Raw genomic sequence first — 21,472 nt, forward strand, 5'->3', positions numbered from 1 at the left:
AAGAACTAATGCGCTATAAAAACATCCAAGATTTACTCCAAACTGTGAACTTCTGCCTCTTCTACAATGGCACCTCACAGGCGTTTGATATCAGAGACACTGATGTTTACACTACCTTAGCTGTGATCCTAGACCTAGTAAGGGCCATCAGAGCAACGAATTGCAGTAGCTCATTGGTGGCTCTGCAGAAGTGACACTCACGAAAGCAGGCAACGAAGAGCGCTGCACCTTGTGGCAGAGCTCGGGTGGATACGGGCAGCACCCGGCTGACCCAGAAGGGGCTGCCGCAACTTTTCATGCTGTACGTGCACCCAGCGGGGACCATCAGGTAACCTTCGGCTCTGCTCGGCAGGGCTGCAGCTCTGGGGGCATTTACACTGTCTGTGCAAATGGCAGAAACGCAAAACAGGATTTACAAGTATCTCAACTGTAATTATACAGCACTCTGCCCAACCTGGAGCAGATTTAATAATATTACTAATATTGCCATGAATCTGATCAACTCTTAGAAAGCATAGTGGAAACCTTGATACTGTTCTTCAGGAAAATTAATTGCTTCTCTGATAACAAAGAGATCCAGTAATTTTGCTGGCCTCTTCCATCTCCACTATAAACACCATAAACAAAGCACATGCTGTATAGATTCTTCATTGCCAATTTATCCAACTGTTCTACAGCAGCTAAGGAAAAGAAGCTTGGAAAGGAAAAACTATTTTTACCTCAATAAATTCATGGACAGATGTCAACTAAAGATAAATAATTGCGCAGGACTGAACAAAAAGATTATTCTTACCAGTTACATTAAATGCTTTACTTTAGGGGTCTGCTGAGTAGACATCTTGCCCTGTAAAGCAAGACTTCTTTTTTAAGCTACTGCTTTTGAATAATTCATACTTCAAATTTGTTCTAGATTCTTTAATATTGCTTCTCATGTTCATTGAAAAATCAAAAAGCAAATAAAGGAAAATTATTATGTTAGACTAAAAATAGTCCTTTAGCCTATGTAGTGGCTGCCATTAAAAAAAAAAAAAAAAAAAACAAAAAAAAAAAAAAAAAAAAAAAAACCAGCAAAAATCCAGGGTCTGCTACACACACCAGAGGTTCAATACTTACAGCGTAGTAAATTTTAATCTCAAAAAAAAAAAAAAAAAAACAAAAACAAAACCAAAAAAACAACTGGTGCAAGTAACTTCAGAGAAATCATTCTGAGCAGTATACTGGTTACTATCAGATTCTACATAACCTGACATTGTAAATCCTTACAGCATTATGGACTCAGATGGGTCTTGTCTACGTGGCGCAATGCAACGGTTTCAGATTATGCAGAAACCTCCAACCTATCTCTGAACAAGCTTCTCTGTCCAGGCTGTTTTGTCAGATCAGAGCATCACCTGAGTCCACTGCCATCCCCTGGCCACTCCAGACAGCCCAGGCTTCTCTGCACTTTATCACACTGCTCTTTGCAGGGCAAATATTTAATATATGTGTTTACTAGCTGAATCTCTTCAGGCACCATCCATATCTTCTAAAGGAATTATCATTTAGAAGTCAAGTAAATATCTGAGGTACCAAGGTAAAACTTTGAGTTCAAACATCCTTCTTCCACTTACATTTATCAAAACTTCTACAGCACTACAAATAGATAAACAGCAAATAGCTGGTCGTTTATCAGCAAACCAGTTTCTCATTTCACAGATCATATTTCTCAAGGTGCAGTTTGACGTAAAAAAACAAACAGAAAAAGCTGACACCTGAACAGATTGTAGCTTATGAAGTTAAACAAATACATTTTGCAACTCTGCACCCTAACCACTGGTCAGATTTTCCCTAGCCTAGATACCCTCCGTGTCAGACACTGCTTTGTCTTCCAACACAGCATATGGGCCTGACCAACTGCAGGAATGGAGACACAGCTGGATTCTTTTCACCTGTGAGAGCTGTATAAGGAAAACTCTACGCTTTGCATTATACCTTAAGATAAACAGAAAAACAAAACAGATAATAACCAAACACCAGTTATTAATAACTTCTGTGTCACCTGCCTCTCCACCAGGAATTCTGTCAGATCTGTGAAGATAAAATGCGGTCGTACTCTGTCGTCCTGCATAGTTTGGGTGCCCTGGTAACCCTGATGGGGCCACATACTCAACTGGAGAGTAGCTTGTGGTTGCCCAGTTTCCTTAAAATGAAACTAAGCCCAAAGCAAATTAATGTAAAATTGAAAGTAAAAGCATTTATTCACCAAGTCCAAAACAGACAACACAGTTACAAAGGGTTATCAAATACTAAGGGGTGTGTGGGGGGATATGGGGAACAAAAATGAGAGATGTGTACATCAATATAACAAAGTTAAATATGGAACATTTCTCCCCTTCCCTTTCATAACCAATTTGGTTCAGTTACAAGCTGAGTATCAAGGCTCCAGTCTTGCTACAATTTACAAATCAGGCTGCAGTTGTTAGGAAGACTGTCCAGAAGAGAGAAATCACCCCTTGGAGCTGCACAGTCTCTGTAAGACCCAGTCTTCTCCCAGAAGTTGTCCAACGGGTCCAGATAGACTTACACCACCCCCCTGAAACTTGTGCTAGCCCTCCCTTATTCAGAAGGCACACTAGTCACACTGATCTTGATTACAATAAGCCCTGTCTTACCTGTTTGAGATTGAACTGGTTATTAAATTAGAGCCTGTACTGTTAACCTGGGAAAAAGCAACTGATCAACGCTGTATATTAGACACAATTTCAGCTGGTCCTAAAATGGATAAAATAACTATGAGAGATTTTGAAACTCACCCACAGCATCACCTGAATCACTCAAGCATGGTGGTGGAAGTGCTTGGTGACCCAGCTGAAGCATATTTGCAGCAGGACCCCTGAGGCCAGAGAAAGGAGGACACCATAACATGTGGGATGGGAAAAGACTACAAGGCACAGGACAGCAAGACAAATAAGGCAGAGAATAACAGGAACCTCCACACTTTCAGCCTCAACCTCCCTGTCCCCTTGGTCAGAGGAAGCAGGACTGAGAGTACATCCTGCAATGAACAAGGGAAGTTATGATCTTAATGTCAATACTTAATATTATCTTAATGTCATCTTAATGTCAGTGTTAAGCAGGTGGGGCAATACCTAGTGATTCGATTGGTTCTTCCTTTTTATATTCTTAAATATATGAATCAAAGGTCATATATCAATATCAATTAAGAAATTCACATTTCTCTTTCACCCGCCAGAGATGCACACCTCCATTATACCAAGCAGCAGCTCTCGTGTAAGGGAGGGGAGTTGGCACTACCTTGCACTGAGAAATGATAAAGTACTCACCTCCTCCTTTTGTGATTCACTGTGTACATTCTAGTGTGAAACAAGCCCTGTGCCGACCTTTATCCCTATTCTGACTGATCTATCAACTGACATAGTACAAGCATCTACATGGGATAAACACACATTGCTCTTCAGTGCTTCTTGATCAAAACCTGGTAATAGCAACAAATATTATTTTCAGGGACTAGTGACTAATGCTTCCACTTCCAAAAATCTTTCTCCTAAGGTCTGTAACAATCCTGAATGGAGTAACATGTCAAGTCCCTTCTCAAAAGTGATTCTTCAGGATATTTTGAGAGCAAAACATGGACAGATCAGGAGAAGCAATTCCACAATTTACCAAATTTCAGCAAGACTCAGTCCTTGTAGTGAATGAGCACTTTGACACTGTATCAAAGTTAAAATTTCACCATATTTTACCTTGGTTTTACTTTGCTTAGCACATAAACCATGCCATAACGCATATGTGTCCTTTCTAGTTACAGTTCTCAATTGCATTAACAGAAAAAGATGACAGTTGCTTGCAAAACAAACATGGAAAACTTGCAAAAAAATCGAGAGTACTTACAGGATCGGTCAGCTCTGGCACGCTCGCTTGGTAGGTGAGAGGTCTACAGTCACGAGTATTATTCACCAAGACACAAGGAAGAAACATTGGTCCCAAATCATCCCCATCGAGCACGTCCACTGTCAGGGTGGTTGTACTTGTCCTTCGCTCATGAAGATTTTGGGCTCGGTCCTGTGGAGCAAACAAGTTACATTTGGAGAGACTTTCTGAATTCAGAATCTACAAAAAAGTTGAAAGTTAAAGCTAAGGGCAAAACGTACAAGCACCATAATTATCCAGGCTCAAAAAAATAGCTAATTACAGGAACTTGAGCCTCAAAGGCTTAAAGCCTTAAAGGCTCAGAAATACAATTAAGAGGTAAAAGTTTACCTCTTGAATTAGGAAATATTGTGAGACATCTATCACTCAGAAAGAATACAGTTATGAGAAATAAACTCTCAGGAAATGTGTGAAATGAAGATACATCTTGTTAAATCTATAAAAATGCACCATATTTGTATGAGGTAAAAAGTGCCTCATACATTACGTATAATCTTAAATACACTCTTATGCTGCCTTGTGTAGCTCTACCTAATCCTATCTATAAGTAAAACAACTTTCACTTACAGAAATGGAAAGCATAAGCAGTAACTACTTCTTTTCTAATGGACAGAGGAGAGGCCCTGGACTGTAACGATCCATCCACCTCTGCCTGCCACAATTTCAGGAAGATTTAGTACCTCCCTTCCCCCACCTCAAAAAACCAAAAAATAACCCAGCCAGAGGACAGCAATGAGATTGATCTAAGATCTTCAAACTGTAGTTCACGTGGAAAGATGATTTGTCTAGAGACTGAGTTACATTGCTTATGTTTTAGAAGGCTGAAGAACACTTTTGTCTACAATAAAGCAGCTACAATGCTGCATCCCAAAAATGTCTCCGTGCTGCACGACAGGCTCTTTTCAATGTATTATGGCTTGGCTTTTTTTTCTTTTTTTTTTTTTTTTTTTTTTTTAAATCTTTGTGTAAACAAAACACCACTGAGTATTGCAACTTCTTTATAGCCTCCTTTTTTTCTCTCCAGATGATACAAAATAAAGCTACACTTTCCTGAAATGTGGGGACCACCCAGATTATTTTTTTCCACTGAACAATGTACACACTAGCAATAGTTCACCTTCTCTTTCTTCTTTTGTTATTGTAGTGAAGAAACAGCATGACTATCCAATTTTTTTTTAAAACAGTCAGAAATATTTCTATTTTCATGGAGAAACTGCAGAGATGTCTTTTCTTTATAAAAATAAAATCTTGCAGAGGGAATATGGGCCATTAGCTAAGTCTTGCCCTCATTCCCCAGGATAACATTGGCAGGAAAAGAAAAAAAAATGTATTTTTCAAGTATTTATGCTGTTTAATATCATCATCTCTGTAAGAGGAACAGGTCATTGCTCTAAATCACACTGGGTACATATTTTTTTTTCCTATTTTGCAGTCAACTCAGTTCTTGGAACCACTTTATATTTACAGTTACTAAATACAGGAATTTCTGAATTCAGCTTTCTTCACGATCAATTATGAAAACCAATACCAGTTACAAGAGGCAGCCTTCATAATCAACTAAACTTTTTACATTCCCCCAATATGTGCCTTTAAGTACTAATGGATCAAAGCACATACACATTTCATGTAGTACCTTCAGGATGCAAGGACAAGACACTATCACTGCTGATATAATCAGTGGAATAAAAGAATGAATGCACAGTACATACAATAGAGAGGGTTAAATACAGCCTGCGATATTTTGTAAAATGGAAGAGAAAAAAAAAAAAAACAAAACAAAAAAAGGATGCATGGGACAAACTCCTAAAAAAGCTGGGCTATTTATTAGAGCCTTTCTTTGAGATCTAGTTTCTCACCTGTGAGCACTCACAACATCAGTGAGCTCAGTTCCTGTGTGGGAATGTTCCAGAAGACCCATGGCCTTGTAAGATATTTCAATCATGCAAGCTGCCCCGTTACACATGAACACGATACAGACGCTATCAGCACAGCTCTAGTCCCCCACCCAGTCCCACGAAGGCGACCCATTTGCTGCGTGAGGAGGTATATCGCAACTTTGCAGCAGAGCCAGGGCGCACGCCAAGCCGTGCCTTCACCAGCCGCGCCATCACGTTGCGTGAGGAGGGAAGCCTGTCACGCTGCAGGCGAGGCTTCCTCTGGAAAAAAGTGACCTGCTCAACTCCCCCCCAGACACTTTCCTAGGAGCACCATGTCTCCTGAGACTCACAGCTCCGGCACGAGGGGAGAAGAACTGCAAATACACAGTGGTGATCTGCGGAATAAAATACTGACGAAACCACGAGGAGAATCAGTTCTGAGCCTTCCCGTATCCCTGTTTGAGAGATCAGCAAGCTGCCTTACCCAGGTAAAACAACTTGTTCTAACAGCCAGGAAGCATCTTTAGATATACTTAAGTTCAAAAAACACTGAGACACCCCCACAGCCTATCTTCTCTTGGGGGAATGCTGAACATGCTGCAAAACGTGTAGGAAAGTGGATTGTAAAATGTATCTACAATTCTGTGTCAGAAAAATGACAGGGATATAAATGTGTGAATTCAGCAGCAAGCTATCTAGAGTTGCTTCAGAGCATTCGCATTTACCCATAAATGAAGTAGTATCACAACAGAGGTAAACAACAGAGGAAAAGTTTTCACTTCAGCTATTATCAGAAGGACAAAAAGGGGAAAAAAGTTTTCACAGCCCTCAAGGGTGACAAAAGACTCCTCTGATGACAGATATATTAGGTATAGTTTAAAAATCACTTTTCTTCTCAGTATGCATTTATCCACTGCCAGCCACTCTGTAAAAACCTTTATGTATGCTTGCACAATGACTTGCATTTACTTTATAGTAAAATGCATTTTAAACCTGAAGGATACACCTAAATTGTATCCATTAAACTCATTTGAGATCAAATTAGCATCGCTAGATTTGTTAGAAAATGAACACTTAGTGACACTAGAATGCACTTTTCTGCATGGCCGGTACTTCAAATTTGCAACTTGTTCCTTGTGCCAAAAAGTCTTGTTACACACACTGAGCAAGCTTTTTTAACCAGTAATAATGTTGAAGCTTTCCACAACATGGATGAATCTTAAATAAGACAATCTTTAAGAGAAGAGCATCATCAGACCCGGTATTTCAGCAAGACTTTTCCTTTCCTTGGAAAAAATCTAAATCTGCAAACTAAAACCCCACCTAAATCAGTGGCATAAATGGCCATGAAGAGATCTATACTTACATTTGCTTGAACAATGACAAAATAACGAGTCTTTTCTTCATAATTTAGTCTTTCCCGTAGAACTACTGCTCCGGACAAAGTGAGGGGAATATCAAAGGTCCTGTTGGAAGTCTGCAAAAGTTAAAACAGTACAATAAAATTGAAGATGCTTCAAAGTTAAAACACATTTCATATAGGCCACAATGAGATGATCAATTAGATGGCATAACAAAACTGCATATGCTTTCCAGAGAAGAGATTTTGAAGATTTCTATGTTTTCTCCCCACTCAATTTACTCCATAAGAACTCCACAATAAATTATCTGTACATAACAGAATTCTCTGATTCTCTGCATATACATGATTACTTCCAACCACAAACTGAAGTCTAACTATCTTGCTGCTTGCAGATTTGCCATACGGCATTTGCTGTGGTGTGTTCCACAAAGCTTTCCCTATTTGTCAGCTGAGATTTCAGGTCTTCAGTTTCTACAACTTGGTTTGCCTTCATCTATTTTTTTTTCTCACTCATATAGAAAGTATCAAGTATTAGAGATGAGGAAATCCACATCACTGTACTTATCTTCTCTTTTTTCAGGCTTTCATGAAGGAGTCAACGTGCAGCAAATATCAATACTACACACTTAGGTACCAGTTCACAGTGGCAGCTATGCACCTGCTTATACATTAGTAAATTCAGGTTTTGGGGTAAATCAGGTGAAATTCAATTTGTCCTGCATATTTGCTCAAGCAGATGCAGATTATAAAGCTGTGGCACTGAATGGCAGGAGGGTAGTGCTGGGGTTCACACCCCTTCGCTCTGACTAATAACCCATTTGGGAGGAGCATTGCAGGCACAGACACAGGTTTCTGATGTGAGATCTGGGTCCAGTTCTACTATCAAATTAATCACATCAAAAAAATCTTTCCATGCTTCAATCTACCAATGCAGAATACAGTTCACATTTGAGTATGTTGAATGGGTAACAGCAATACTATATTCCAAAATCCACAGAAAATGCTGCAGATATACACAGTACTATTTTTTCTTCAGATAAAATAACAAGGCCTTTTTCCTCTAAAAGTTGAAACATCTGCTAAAATTGCCGGGGGTTTTCAGCAAATAAATGATAATGATTGTTAAATTCACCACATTGCAGATATTTGTGGTGTGCAGGAAAACAGGACTGGAAAGTACATCGCAGACTCTGCTAAATAACTGGAGACAATGTTTGGTTATGTCTGTTTGGCACTCATATTTTTGGATAAAAAATACATAGTTCCCACTAAAAAAAAAAAAAAAAAAAAAAATCAATTACAGTATTTATATGGAGGCACAACAGGAAACTAGAACAGACTCTTAGTGTTGGAGGAAGGAAGAACCAAGCATGGTTCACTACTTTTGACCCTCCTCTCTCTTCCTTTCAATGGTATTTGCACAAACAAGCAAGCAGGTTGTGAACTATGCAAATGTGGCAGCATCTTTGACTGCTGTACAGGATGATGCCATGTATGTACGTATGCACACATAAACACACACATGGGTCACTTCTAATTCAGGAGGAAGATTCTCCTGACTGCTTTAGCCCATTTATCTGCAGTTTAAAAGGCCAAAACCTGCTGGAAAAGACTCTGCAGCTGAGGATCAGCCAAGGCACTCTCAAAATAACTGCCTTTTCCTTGGCAGATCTCGGCATGAGGATGCACTTTAGTGAACTGCACAATCTGAACTGTTAGGAAGGATCAGCACAATTTCAGCAAAAAACTTTGACCTCTTCCCAAATCGCCTATATCTGGAGTCCCCTTTTGCTCCAACACAGCACAGAAATGAAATTGTTCAGTGGTGATTTAAAGCTTAACTTCCAGAATTAAGTTTGTGCCACAGCTCCTAAAGGTACCACGTCAGATCAGTCCTGTGATCCCTCTGCAAACTCCATTTATTTCTGCTGCAAACCAAACTGTAATGAAACTCCAAGGCAATTAAAAGATGCGCACAACAACATCACACCTCAGTTGCAATTCCATCCAACATTGAAATGAGCCAGCACATGCTGGAAGTCAGGAATATCAAGACATCGCTTCGTCAACTGCTTACTTCAAGAGAAGAAATCTAGTTCTATTCTCACTTCAAAATGGAGATAACAAAACACTTCTGTACAGCAGTCTTCATAACTTAGAGCGTTTGTTGGCCCTTGAATATAGGCCAGCAAATTTGAAATGGGGAAAGTCACCAGGATAACAATTTTGTTTACTCCGCTGAGAGATGGTATGTGAAAAATCGGTGCAGCATTATGCATAATCTCTAACTCCAGATGAACTAGAAACATTTGTTTGAATCCTCACCAAACACAATACAATGAATCTCAGTAAAACAGCTAGTAAATAGGGAGTCAGTAGCTAGTAAGGAGGGAGTCTGGAACTTGGTTTGAGCATGCATTTGTCTTAATAACCTTCAGGTATAAAAAGAGCCCTCAGACATCTCACAACTCACTCTGCATTAACAGACAGAATCTTTTTAGCAAGTTAATTGACTTGATCATTAGCTTTTAACTGCTAATAAAAGTTTTATGGCATTCCTTTGCATGATAGCTAGATCCCAGACCTGTGTCAAGGATGCTTTGCATTCATTTTTCTACCTGGCTTTTATATACCTTCCTAATTAAACAACAAAATAATTAAGTTAAATTGAATTTCTAGAATAACACCTCTTGTTTTTCAAATGCCTAAATCAGTCTCCAGTGAAACTTAGGAGCTATCATCAGTCAGAATTTTATAAGGCAGAAGACTACGTCACTGGTGTCAAACAACACTGCGGGGATCTTCATCACACAATATAGGGGGATCCCAGAAGTAGAAAAGTAGAAATATTTCATTCTAAGCTGTATACATCATTTCTGAGCCTAGTACAGTTGTTTCCCAGGATAAAGAAGAAAATGTGCTTCTAGCAGATATTATGCAGTAACTTTCTGGCAAGTTGACAGCTGAGATGAAGCAGCTTACAATGATGAGAAGTCATCTCTGTCAACCACACGCACAAAATGCATTACTAGGTAGAGCACATAAAGGCTATCTATAGATGAAAGAATCGGAGTTATCTGATCTGGAATACAAAAGTCTTAAGGCAAAGATGCAATAAAGCAACTAAATACTCCACAGAATTTGTTCCAACCAGGGAAATCCCTCACTGTTCTTCACAGTCACTGGGAGAATAAGTTTCACTGAGTAAGAGAGGAAAAGTTTTAGGAAATGTTTTTTATCTCTTCCTGTGGCAAAACATCAGACCAAACCACTTAGGCATGCTATAATGTCCTTCCACTAGTGGTTAGATGAACCCCTCTGCTGAACTTGAGGCTAATGTGGTTGTGGGAGATGCTTTTAGAATGATTTCCCAGGATGCCTTTGAACAATACAATGCCATGGTTTAATAGTAAATTAAATAGAAAGCAGCTCTTATATTTCACTGTGGTGCAATATATTTTAACAGAAATAGTATTTTAAGGAGTTTTTTAATTTGTTTTCAGCATACCAACATATTCAGTGTATGCTAAAATCTTTAATTTTTTTAAAACACTTTCAATTTTCTAAAGTTACCTGGAAGAAGTCATTTCTGGAAGAAGTATTTTCTCAGTGCCAACATTTTTCATAGTCTTAATTGAAACAGAAGACATTATTTGAGCTGGTTTTGTTAAGTACTATGTTAAGGGTAGGAAAAAAAAAGAGTGGAGAGAAAAACTCAAAGTTTGGGTTGGTTTGGTTGGTTGTTTTTTTTCCAAATCTGAAACTGCCTGTCCATTCCTTCCACTCCCTCCTGCCTTTTGTTTCCTTTCAAATACTTGTGGTAGTGGAATAGCATTTATTTATAACACTTCCATCATGAAAACAGTTAAAAGATGATGTTAGCATAACATTTTAGTACTCACTATTTCCATACAAAATCCTTGCCAGTGTTTATATAAAGTTTAGGAGAGAAACTCTTCAGTCATACAAGCCACCAGTACAAAGAACAGCTGAGAATGTAACACGATGAACCCACACATTGTGCACTAATAATTTTATTCATTTAAATAGTTTCACTGAAGTGTCATAACTCAAGGGATTGCTTAAGTCTGCCCAATCAATTTAATCGCTAAGAAACAACTGCAAGCACTTCAAAAATTAAATCAGTACAAATATACACAACATACAAAGTCAGAAAATTCCTTACCTCCCAAAAACCTGACATCACAATTCCACATCTGTCAAAAAGACATTGCCTCTTTGCAAAACAATGTTCTCCAGAAAACATTGTGGCTTAAAGGTGCTGCATAGTTTTTCAAGAAACAATCTCTGTCCTCAAAATATGTAGATATAGTAAGTAAATATTATGTCTCAGCATGTAGCTATGCAAAAATCAACCATTACTCCAGTGAAAAGTAAAAAAGTAGTCTTATATCATTAGTTCATACTGAATTATTCCTTGGTACTGTCACTGTTCTACAAAATTCTACTGCCTAAAAAGTATAAGCACTAAGTGTAATTTGGTAGATATTTAAACTCTTGTTGACTTCAATGGAAATAGAACTAAAGCCTTTATGAGGTGTACAGTTTAAATGGTGCAAATTGAATCAAAAATCATGTACCTACACTTCTAATTAAACTGGAAATCAGATTGCTGTTTTCTCATAAAACTCTTCCTGCTCAAATTCCCCTTAAGTATGGAATTTCAGTAAGAGCTTACTAAGTCTATATGTTCTATTCCTTCTCCTTGCCACCTGTCTCCCAAGCCCCGCCCTTCCGCCCCCCCCCCCCCCCCCCCCCTTTAACATCTGCATCATCTTTGGGATGAACACAAAATAAGGTTATCCTGCTTAACAAATTCATACCAGCTGATCAACAGTAACTGTGCTCTTAGCCCATGTCAGAAGATAGCCTGGTTTGCAAAAAAGAATTGCTAAAATTAATTTGAATTTGCTACAAAAATGCCAACAGACACTTCACACAAATCGCCCATGTGCAAAACCTTGTTATAATAGAGAAGTGCACACATCTGACCCTAAAGAGAATTTATTTTAGTACTTTAAACTTATTGTCTCTAAAGGCAGCTGTTTGCAAAGATAATAGGTAGGGTTCACTAGTGTTTTGTTTCAATAATATAAAACCCTCTGATGTTTAAAACAGTGATCTTTAAATATAAATGACATAATGAGAAAAGTCACAGTGTCTCTTTTGACAGTACCTTAGCCATGCCTATGAATATTTCTTAGCTGTGAATCTATTAGATGTAAATGTATAGGAGTAAATACACAACTACCTATCATGGACTGAAAAGGCATGCCAAAGCCAAGATGAAGTGTGTGAACAGCACTGGAGAAGACAGGGGATTATTAGTGATTAATACTGAAGAAATCCAGCTGCTAACAGCATGGCAATGAAAGGGAAGGTAAATTCAGCTGTTTACAGGACAAGCAAGCCTCATAGGCAGAGAGGATATTCTACACCACGAAGGAAAGCATTTCTTTATGAAGTCTAACAGTAACCTCATGTTCATTTGCTGTTTCAAGAAACAAACAAACAAACAAGCTAAATGCATTTACCTTGTCATCAGGATTGTACTGGATGACATACTCTATCTGTCCGTTCGGACCATCATCAATGTCAATAGCACCATTGTTTCCAGAAAATCCTGTAAAGATGGTTGTTCCAACTGGAGTTAACTTCAAGAACAGAGAAGGACAGATACCCATTAAAATCTTAAAGTATACAAGAAACAATTAAAAAACTGTTTGCAAGGTCTTTTTTTTATTTCCCCACCCCCACCCCACCCCCCCCCCCCCCATAGCTCTGGTCTATAATGCAAGGTTCACATTTTTTCATCCCTTTTGTTTGGTCTCAAACTTCATGTACAAGCAACTACATAGACACAATGTACTCAGATTCTACTTTAACTTATGCCAAGTGTCACATACAAAGTGAAACCAATTTCCATATTTATTACACAGATTGTCTGCATCAGGACAGACCCTCATTTGTTTTTAAAAATATGAAGATAAAAAAAAAGTCTTAAAACTTAAAGAATTCATGAAATAAATATAAATAGATTAAAAAAATAAAAGCTACTTTTTCAGACTCAGGAAGGAAAATAAAGATGAGCTACAGAAGTAAATAGAACTTATTTAATAGTGTCTTCATGACAATGTGAAAAGCACCAGATAAATATTATTACAAGCAAACACAGACATCCAGAGAGCTTTATGGCTTTAAACAAACACAAGAATGATGCTGTTTCTCCAATATTTTGTTGGCAGTAATTGAATACCCATAAAATTATATTTTGAAAATGAATCAATTTATAATTATCCTAGAGTAGATAAACAGCATGAAATCAAGACCCATTCAGATCAAGGACAAAAGTCCAACTGATTTCTTGAGAGTCATCATTTCCGAATTTTAATATTCAGAAAACTTGGTGAGTAATCAACCCCAAACAGAAAAACAAATGAACAGTTCTGGATTCAACATAGACATTGCTCCCAGCTATGTTTCCTTCTTCTGCTCTCATGACACCCAAATTTTTGGCCCCTGAATTCACAGAGACCCACTGACCCCTCGTCTTTCCTCCAAATTTTACATTAAGTTGTTGCACATCTTTAAACCTATGGGGTCTAAAAAGGTTTGAAATGCTCTATAAAGGGAGGGTGGCAAAGGACAAAGAGTCATTCTAACATTTGTTGCAAATGTGGATGCAATTTCACTTTCATATTTTGTAGTTCACACCACAAAGCACATAACTGCCCATTTCCTCTGATAGTCATAGTTCCTTGCCCTGTTTTATTTATAAAGCTGCTAATTACTTTAAGAGTTTAATGGCTGACAGAGTTCTCCGAGAAATATTTTCAGCAATGAGAATACTGAATCTTTGAAATAAAAAACACAATTCAAAGCCTTTTTTTTTATGATAAAACAGGTGGGTCTTAGTTTACAATACTTACTCACATTATCTAAACTTATGCCACATAAGTATGTGGTATGTTTATGTTTTGCTATAAACTTGACTTCCTTACTACTGGTATAGATAGTACAAGTGTCACATGTGGGTGTAGGAAGTTGACTGTTCCCTCACGTCTACTAATTGTGAGATAATTACCGCACAGAAAGTCTCTGCCTTGTACCTCTGGTACAGCAGCAGCCTTTCAAGAATTCAGGAGAGCAATCATCTCAGAAACATGAGCCTGGCTTGACAGTACAAAATCAGAGTCAACTGTCATAAACCAAAGAAAACTTACTGGCTAATGACAAAGTGCATGTGTAGGGGAGAAGAGGCGCTCTCATGTTTTTGTAAGGGGACAGAAGACCAAATCAACCTGAAAACCAATTTGGAAAATTTACAGGAGGGTTTGTAGTATTTTTTCCCCTACTAAAATAGTGGGCTGCCCTTGTTCGGCTGCCATACACCCACCCAGGTGCCCTCTCACCTCACTCCTCAACATCACAGGGAAGGAAAATGAGATGAACATGCTCAAGGGTCGAGACAGAGAGATCACTTACCCATTACCCTCACAGGCAGAATAGACTCGACTTGGGGAAAATTAATTTCACGTACTGCCAATTACAAATATGTTTGAATGGTGACAAACGAAGACAAAACAGCACCTTCCCCTATCCCACTCCTTTTCCCATGGTTCATCTTCACTCCTTCACTCCCGCCTCCTCTCCTCCTCACAATTTCTCCCTCACTTCTTGCTGCCACACGGCACTTTCCCCTTTCTTAAACCCTTTTCCCTGGGGCACCGATGGCCTGGCTGAGGGGCTGGGCCATGCCCTGACACTCCTCACAGAGACCCTTCAGCCCCGACCTGGGCATGGACAGCCAGTACAACACTAAATAAAAGAGTTTAACAAATTAATCATTGGTTAAAAGATACAGTCTCATTAGTGGAAAGAGCCAGGCACCGCGTTGGCTTGCCAGGGGTTGGCATGCTATGGAAATCTCCCACGCTACTGCTATCAAAACAGAAAAAAAGCAGCAGTGCTTCCAGAAGAAGCAGAGAGGAGCAGTTCTGAAGACACCACAGGCATGGCAGGGTGGAGAGCAGGGTGTGGAGCATGCTGCCAAATGCCACATTCCTTGCCTACACGTTCTCCAGCACTCGCCACTCAACACCCGCATGTTCTCGTTACCACTGGAGGTCAAACAACAGATCTCTCTTAAGAAAAATCCTGGCACATCAGAACAGCCCAAGCGCTGACAGACACCCAAGGAGGTGTTTGTATTGCCGGACACTGTAATGTCACGTCCTGCAAAGGGAGAGGACAGAGCTCCAGGGCAACATCCCAGCTGGTGAGACTGGCCTAACTGGGTACCTGCACTGCTGTCGAGAGGCTCAGGAAGGGCTGGGCCTGCACACATGCTCACACGTGAAGGATGTGTGTTATATATGTATAATACATGTACACTGTTCTTTATCAACATGAATAATCCCACTGTTCTTGTTTAAATAAGGATTACTTATTATGTGAACAGCCTGTGAGGAACTGCATTCCTAGGAAGAAAGACAGGTAACATGGAATGAAAGGCATGCTTTTCTAAATGCCTGTTATGAAGGTATCTAAAACACGTATCCAAAAGCTAAAAGAGCAGGCTGAAAGACTGGGTTTCATCTCACACAGACATAAAATGGGCATGCCATTTGAATACATGTGTGTGCAAGCAAAACAAACTGGTTCATCAGAGCTTTGGCACTGGCGAAAACCAGAACATCGAGGTCGTTTTGTATTATATACTATATAATATAAATAATGTCTCAAAGCAGTGATCAAATTCATTCTTCACTAGATGCACACATTCTCCAGGCAGTGAAGACTTATCTAGAGTTAAAACCACCCCACACCATGGCTATGTAAAAGCCTGTAGCAAAGAGATTCTGCACAGCACCCTTTTGCCCACAGTTTCCAACTCGGTTCATTCTCTGAAAAATCTTCCACCACCAAGTCTTCTGGGAGATGAGGGAGCTGAAAATACATCTGTGAAGGTGTTCCAGGCTCCCTTCTTTGCCACCTTTCAGAAGGACCCAAAAGCAGCTCCAGGAAATGTTGCTTTAACTATTTCTACAGCCCCACTTGTCTCCTTCCCGCTAGACATGCCTACTTCAGCAAATACCTTGGAGAGGAATTTTGTTTCTCCATATTAAACTGTAATATCTCCTACAGAAAGGGGCTGAAGTTATGTAGCAAACTGATCACACAGAGGGCCTTACTTAACGCAAGATAAAATGTTAGGAATTGTAAAGAAAAAAATTATGAGTGTTAGTGACTGTCTGAGGATAAAAATCTGTGGTAATTCAATGTGGTGAAAAAGAACCACAATGACAAGAAACAAGTAAGATTTCAAAAGAATGCAGTTAAACAAATAGAGAAGAAATGCACACAATAAATCTTATTCTTCCACAGCCAACAGCTGTAATGCTTAAAAATTTCCTTCAACATGATTTATGCCTATTAGAAGTCTAGATGCAGACAGGAACATTCAACACTTCCATAAAACATTTTGAGAATAAATTTTCCTATTATTGCCTATTTACAAAGTTAAAAATGAATAATTTTTCACAGTGGCCCTGAACAGCAGAGCAAAGTAAGATTTACAGTTAATCATTCTGAGCTAATATTCTTTTGATGATGTCTACCTGCAGAGATTAATTATTTCAATACCACAAGGAAAGAGATATGAATAATTACACTAGAAGAAATGAAAATTCAGCACAAGTTATAATTCTCAACAGCCCAAAGCCAAAGTTTTAAGATGACAGAAGTTTAGGAAACACACTCATTTTGCAAAGGATTCCCATCTCTGCCAACTTAAGGAGGGGTAAAACCTCTCCCCAAACCAAAAACCAAACCAGCTCTAAAATTTTGGTTTACAAGCAGCTACAAGCTTATGTATGACTGAAAAAGTAATACTGTTTTCAAAGAGTATTCTAATAACTCCTCTACCATTTCCAAACAAAATCTGTTATTAAATGCTCCTGAGCTTACCAACACCTCTGTAGGACTCGGGTAAGGCTTCTGTGAAAACTAATACAAAAAAAGTCAGTCTTATAAAACCCAGGCAATGCTACAACTTTATCTCTAATTACAGCTCAGAACTACAACTGTAATTCTGAGTTGTAGTTGACTGAGATAAAATTTGTCAAGATAAGTTGTGTTTAACAGAAAACACAGACAACCACAGTTTTGCCTCAGCAGTACAAGATTTTAGTTTCTAGTCCTTGTATTAGACTATATATATTTAAAACCATTGTGGCAACACTATAGATTTGCCTGTGGGTCACTGAGTGGCACAATTTCCTTGAATTTCAACCTAACTATAGAGCTTTTGCTTTAATACACTGCAGTAACTTGTATCTTTAAGTCAGTAATAACATATGGTCAAATTTAGCCCAAGGCTAATGTAATTTTGTCAGGATTTTTTGTAAACGAAAAATGACGTGACATTTTCATGTAATTAAAAATATAAACACACAAAACAAAGGAAATAACCCTGTGGAGCATTTTTAATTATGATTAAAACAATAACATCAACCTTAACTTATTTTTACGCCTATGGCAATATTTTTAATGCTGTGGATAGTAGCTGGGTTTGCTTTTGGCTGAGACCCTCACATTCTTTATCTTTACAAAGCGTTAGAAAGGGAAAAGGGACACTTGCTCCTAAATGGTAGCACCCCTGTGCAGGGCTTCCGTGCTTGTGCTGCACTGAGCTCTCGGTGATGCCAGAGCCTGCTACGGACTCTGACAGTGCTCCCAGCCTCACACGCACGGGTACCCCAGCAGCAAGGGAGAAGGAAAGGGAAAAGGACTGAAATAGAGATAAATACCTGAAAACCCACACTCTTTACAGGGCAGGGGCATTCATGACATGAAGGAAAAGAGCCCATTTCTGCCCTAGTGCTTGCACAGAGTTGCAGCAGCCCAAGAGTGATGATCAGCTGAGTTACTTCAGATGTTGGAACAGCACTACTTCGGAGTTGTCTGAATTATGTCCCAAATGTGTTTCAAAACCCAAACAACTATAAAAAGTCAATAGTTTAATTACAACCTCAGCTTCTTGACTACAGCTTATGCACAAAATGCCAGTTAATTTTAAGCAGATAGCTATTTTGTGCCTGCACTAGCCCCCTGCTATGACTACTGAGGACCAGAGAGAATGGAGACTGTACATATATACGTATACACACAAGTGTGCATGTAAATATAGATGTACACACATACAGATGTAGGGCATTTCCTTTGCTTGCTTTCCCCCAACCCCCGCCAAAAAAAAAAAAAAAAAGCAGCAGGGTGGGGTTTTCCTATTAACTCTAATTAGCTACTTCGTTTATAAATGCTCAGATAATAGCACTTTGCTTAAAAATCACAGAATTATTTTAGGGAAACACACATTCTACTTTATACTTTAAACTAAACATTGAAAACAGTTTTAACTGTAACTTAATATAAATAGCAGCATTGTCACTCAAAGCTAAGCCACCAAGTCAAACAGACATCACAGGCTCCATCAACATTACAAGTATGAGAACAATCATGCTGCAGCTATGTAGGAGAATACTTTTAATAGAACAATTAAGATCCTCCTGAAAAAAAGTATTTCCTCAAGAAACATGTATTGATAATTTTTATACTTAGATGCAGGAGATACATTTTGAAACCACACATGTGCTGGTGGGGAACTTTAATTTCTCTGCACATTTTAATTTTGCATCACTGTAGCCAGGGCTCTTCTGTATCTACAAGTGTGTGAATGACAGAAGAAAACACTTAAATCCCTAAGGATTGCTTGACAATATGCAGAATAGATCCAAATTCTACAGACAGTATGTGTGTATAGAGATTTTTGAGGATTTTTAAGATCCAGATTAAGATATTGGAAGCAGTAGAGTGAGAAATTATGGTATGATGACATGATGAAAAAAGTTGATGAATACAACACCTTGAGTAAGGAAGGAAAGGAGGACCCATGGCTTTTTCATAAGAGAGACCATGTAGTTTCCAGATTAATAAGTGCACATATTTTGAAGGATTTGGGAAATTTGGCTTAAGGCATGGAATTTGCTCTCTTCATGCTCGTGCACTCGAGGAAGAATTTAGAGATGGGAGAAGGGAGACCAAAGGGAGTATTACCACTCTGAAACACTGAGGCATTAGCAAATAGGTGTGATAAAATTCTCTACTCCTGAAACTGAAGGGTGGCTTTGGAAACAAAGTAAATGATACCCTGGTATTTCTGAACTTACAACCACGCAACTTCTGATGCTGTGACAGATGCCTGTGACAACATGGAAAAGTTAGATACAGATTAGTCAATATTTCTTGTAATAATAATTTTAATATATCCATGTTCACAAGCAAGTGGAAAGTCAAAAATTGGTCAAGAGCTATTCCATACACCTTGGTCTAACATATTTTACAACTGCAAGTGACTGGAGCTTCAGTGAGTTCTCTAGAACAGCACCATTTCATGTTTCCCGATCCTTAAGCTCTTACTTGAGCGTCTGCAAGGGCCACTGACAGAGAAAATACACTGGGACTAGAGGAGGTTTTGGTCTAACTTAGCATGGAAATCCTCCTTTTCTAACCAATAAAGTATAACATTTGACATACGTTTTGGTACAAACCAAGACGTTAACCTAGCAAATTAATCTCATTCTAAGACTTCTGGAAAAACACAGGCTTAATTTTAAGCCATGTCTTTTGATGTGCAAATGGAAAAGACACGTGTGAAACTAGGATTTATGTTGGCATTCCAACTACCCTCAGCTTCTTTTACAAATTAATTTTTGTATGGTGTGGACAGTTCAAATATAAAAAGTACTTGACATAAAAAACATTCTATTCCACCAAAATATAATTTTCCCCCTCGGCATTTCTGAGATTGAAAAACTACCTATTAAAGCAAAATCTAGCTAAAGTTATTTGTCTTGTATTACAGGTGACAATAATTATATAATAGTTTTGACTACTTGGGAGAATCTTAGCCCTAGACTTCACCCTCTTAAAACAAAAAAAAACAAAAAAACAAAACAAAAAAAACATTTAGGGGTAATTGCAAGGTTGAGACACATTTGTCAAGGATTTCCTTACAATAGACACGAACAGGAAGCACGATGCTTTTGGGAGATATTACACCTACAAAGCGCACACACTGTCAAGCTGGTTAGCGAGGGAGCTGTGTATCTGTCTATGTGCAGATGGATTAAATAGTATGTGTGGAAATTCCAGCTAATGCTTTGTGCAAGCACCAGTGACAGTAGTATGGTTACAAGTTATGAGCAAGTTCACACTTCCACTTCTTATTAGTAAAGCCCTGGCATACTAACTTACTGAAAACACAGATCCCTTGTACTGGTTATTAGCAGATTATTCAATTCAATCCCTAAGAGAATAAAAAAATGTAAATATAAAGTTAAATGAAGTTGTACCAGCTCAAGAAAGAAATATTTTTTTTTCCTTCAAACAATACAGGGAAGTCCAATCCACAGCTATCTAATCCACAAAAAAAGTAAAGCAAAAGATTTCCGTTCAGCGACATCATTTAATAAAGAGAAACAGCAATAAACCAAAATTGCACTTTGCCAAGCTTCAATACGGTTAAAAAAACCTTTTGAACTATTTGCTTTACATTTGTTTCTCAGATACATTTGGTTTGCCTCCATGTTTGCTGATACAACTGCATAAGGCAGTAAAACACTCTGTAAATTTAACAGAAACCAATGCTGTGCTCATCGAGATGGAGCTTCAGATTCCAACGTCTTCTGCGATGTTACAAGCATCCTGATGAAAAGCGTGCTTGCCTTCATATTCATTAAGAAAAAGGAAGAACAGCTTACATGCTAAAACCTGAGTTGTACTCTGTGCTGTGTTTTTCTAACGTGACACAAACGGGAGGGATTTAAAAACAACTGAATTTACCAGGTTTTCAAATGAGAAATGGAAGAACTGAAAGCTGCCACTTAGCAATGACACCACCCAAATGAGAAAGAGAAAAAAGGTAAGCGGTTCTGACCTCATTTACTGCCACATAGTATTGCTCCTGCTGGAACTGAGGGGAGTTATCGTTCCTGTCTCTCACCACAATCCGTACTTCGTGGTTGATAACGGTGCCGACCTTTTTGTTAACACACTGGACTTGCACCACAATGGACTGAATGGACATTGGCGGCTGCAAGTGAAAATACATTTTTATAATACGTAGTCAAAATCTGAAGTAACAGTTAATTTTTCCACTGATCTTAATACTGCTTAGGTTCACTTATAGCCCATCACCCTGCCTGTGTTATGTTTAATGTTC

General features: G+C 38.6%; 1 protein-coding gene across 14 annotated transcripts in view; it reads right to left on the reverse strand.

The window, feature by feature from the left end:
* Positions 1-21,472, reverse strand: part of PCDH15 (protocadherin related 15) — an 862,106-nt gene that overhangs the window by 255,085 nt on the left and 585,549 nt on the right. For all 14 annotated transcript variants that reach the window (XR_006165419.1, XM_042793586.1, XM_042793412.1 and 11 more), the window contains 4 exons: positions 21,188-21,343; positions 12,726-12,845; positions 7,174-7,284; positions 3,892-4,062 (listed from right to left, as the gene is read on the reverse strand). Coding sequence is in view for 13 of the 14 variants with exons in the window: in XM_042793586.1 (XP_042649520.1) it covers positions 3,892-4,062; positions 7,174-7,284; positions 12,726-12,845; positions 21,188-21,343 (558 nt within the window). In the remaining variant the exon portion in view is untranslated. The remainder of the gene's footprint in view (positions 1-3,891; positions 4,063-7,173; positions 7,285-12,725; positions 12,846-21,187; positions 21,344-21,472) is intronic.

The sequence above is a fragment of the Tyto alba genome, unplaced genomic scaffold (genome assembly GCF_018691265.1).
Source record: "Tyto alba isolate M040663 unplaced genomic scaffold, T.alba_DEE_v4.0 Super-Scaffold_1, whole genome shotgun sequence".
Lineage (NCBI taxonomy): Eukaryota > Metazoa > Chordata > Aves > Strigiformes > Tytonidae > Tyto > Tyto alba.